We start from the raw sequence: 2,749 nt of genomic DNA, 5'->3' as shown, positions 1-2,749 counted from the left end.
CTACAGGAGGATATATTGACATTCTCCTGCAGCCCAACGCTCGCTGTCTACCTGCAGGTCTCAGGTATATCACACGTTGTCTCCGCCCATTACCTGCTGTCAGTCATGTCAACAACGGGTATACTCTCAGCAGACATATTCCTGATGGAGCAGGCAGGAAGCTTGTCCATAATGAATTCCGGAAGAGACGTATTTTATGCTGGCTTCAGCTGTGTTATTTTGCGTGCACTCCAACGCCGCCCTCAGATGATATATTATGATTGATAAAGTTACGGGATTTGTCTTGCAAGTTGCGACACGTTGCAACTGTTGCCTAAACTAGTCAAGATATAAAACTAAAAAATGTAGTATATTCCGATGCATATTGTGCAATTTTTTGTGCAATTTTGGTGCAATGTATTGTGTGCAATTTTTTTGTAATACTGCATTTGTGGTTAAAATATAACAGTGTTTCTGTTCTTAGTTGAATTACAAAACTCTAGTTAATCATATATCATAGAAATTATGTTTTGGGGAATAATCACCTAATCTGACACAAGTACCTGATTAGCAGTACATTGATTAAATATATGACTACCTCATTCTTGCGTCATTAATATATGACTATAGCTGGTACTTGAGTCACCAATATATGACTACCTGATACTTGAATCACCGATATATGACTATACCTGATACTTGAGTCACCAATATATGACTATACCTGATACTTGAGTCACCAATATAACACTATATGACCAATATATTACTCCAAAATTTAACGAACAATTCAGCAAATTATTTGCAGTCTTCACAGTTAATTGATAATTACTTTTCAGTTTTTGGTAATATTACTGTAGTCTGCTAGCTGTGAGTGAAGTGTTTCAGCTAAAGGGGTATTGAGCATCGCGTTGATAATACGTGGGCATCCTGTAGGTGGGTGGTAATACGTGGGCATCCTGTAGGTGGATGATAATACGTGGGCATCCTGTAGGTGGATGATAATACGTGGGCATCCTGTAGGTGGGTGATAATACGTGGGCATCCAGTAGGTGGGTTGTAATACGTGGGCATCCTGTAGGTGGGTGATAATACGTGGGCATCCTGTAGGTGGGTGATAATACGTGGGCATCCTGTAGGTGGCTGGTAATACGTGGGCATCCTGTAGGTGGGTTGTAATACGTGGGCATCCTGTAGGTGGGTGATAATACGTGGGGCATCCTGTAGGTGGGTGTTAATACGTGGGGCATCCTGTAGGTGGGTGGTAATACGTGGGCATCCTGTAGGTGGGTGGTAATACGTGGGTATCCTGTAGGTGGGTGGTAATACGTGGGAATCCTGTAGGTGGGTGACAATACGTGGGCATCCTGTAGGTGGGTGGTAATACGTGGGCATCCTGTAGGTGGATGGTTATACGTGAGCATCCTGTAGGTGGGTGATAATACGTGGGGCATCCTGTAGGTGGGTGTTAATACGTGGGGCATCCTGTTGGTGGGTGGTAATACGTGGGCATCCTGTAGGTGGGTGGTAATACGTGGGTATCCTGTAGGTGGATGGTAATACGTGGGCATCCTGTAGGTGGGTGGTAATACGTGGGCATCCTGTAGGTAGGTGGTAATACGTGGGCATCCTGTAGGTGGGTGGTAATACGTGGGCATCCTGTAGGTGGGTGGTAATACGTGGGCATCCTGTAGGTGGGTGGTAATACGTGGGCATCCTGTAGGTGGGTGGTAATACGTGGGCATCCTGTAGGTGGGTGGTAATACGTGAGTATCCTGTAGGTGGGTGACAATATGTGGGCATCCGGTAGGTGGGTGGTAATACATGGGGCATCCTGTAGGTGGGTGGTAATATGTAGGGCATCCTGTAGGTGGGTAACAATACGTGGGTGACAATACGTGTGCATCCTGTATGTGGGTGGTAATACGTGGGCATCCTGTAGGTGGGTGGTAATATGTAGGGCATCCTGTAGGTGGGTAACAATACGTGGGTGACAATACGTGTGCATCCTGTATGTGGGTGGTAATACGTGGGCATCCTGTAGGTGGGAGTAGTAGGGATGACAACGCCAGACGATATTTTGTTTCTGGGAAATATCGTGTCTGTGAGTCAGGGTTTTCAGGTAAATTTAGAAATATCGTGTTTTTGAGTCAGGGTTTTTCAGGTAAAATTACGCAGTCACAGATTTGGAAGTAAGGAATTCTTATGAGAAAAATAATTTCCGAGATTTTAGAAGTTTGTTAAAGTTCTTATTATGAAAAAAATGTCATACGAGTTTGTTAAGAGTTCTTATTGGCAAATTCAAGTCACTGATATGGAATTAAGGAATTCTTATGATGAAATAATATCATACGAGTTTGTTAAAAGTTCTTATGATGAAAATAATGTCTTACGAGTTTGTTAAGAGTTCATATGGGAGAATTTTTTAAGAGTTCCTACCGATAATAAACAGATATTTAGGATGTATATGTTTAAGTTTGATTCCTACTTAGAAACTAGTATATTGCTATATATCTGAATCATTTCACTGCCTTCCCCTACCCCTACATCTCCCGCTCATACCTCACACCCCCTCCCTCCCCCCCTTACCTCACAATCTCTCGCGTCACCTGTGTTTACTTTACGCCGTTAGCAGGTCAGCCAGACGCCGAATGCAGGTCACCTCATTAATCTTATCTTCTCCATAATATCTGGACCGTCCCTCCCCCCTCTCCCTGCCTGTTTCAGTCCCCCTCTCTCCTTTTCATATTGGTCTCTCTTCCTATTTCCT

General features: G+C 43.6%; 1 protein-coding gene across 1 annotated transcript; it reads right to left on the bottom strand.

The window, feature by feature from the left end:
• Positions 1–863: 863 nt before the first annotated feature.
• Positions 864–1,724, bottom strand: LOC123751486 (adhesive plaque matrix protein-like). The gene has a single exon (XM_045733570.2). The coding sequence runs from the start codon at positions 1,722–1,724 to the stop codon at positions 864–866; it is 861 nt and encodes a 286-aa protein (XP_045589526.2).
• Between the last annotated feature and the right edge of the window lie 1,025 nt (positions 1,725–2,749).

Source organism: Procambarus clarkii, chromosome 3, assembly GCF_040958095.1.
Source record: "Procambarus clarkii isolate CNS0578487 chromosome 3, FALCON_Pclarkii_2.0, whole genome shotgun sequence".
NCBI lineage: Eukaryota > Metazoa > Arthropoda > Malacostraca > Decapoda > Cambaridae > Procambarus > Procambarus clarkii.
This window is presented reverse-complemented; position numbering and strand designations above follow the sequence as displayed.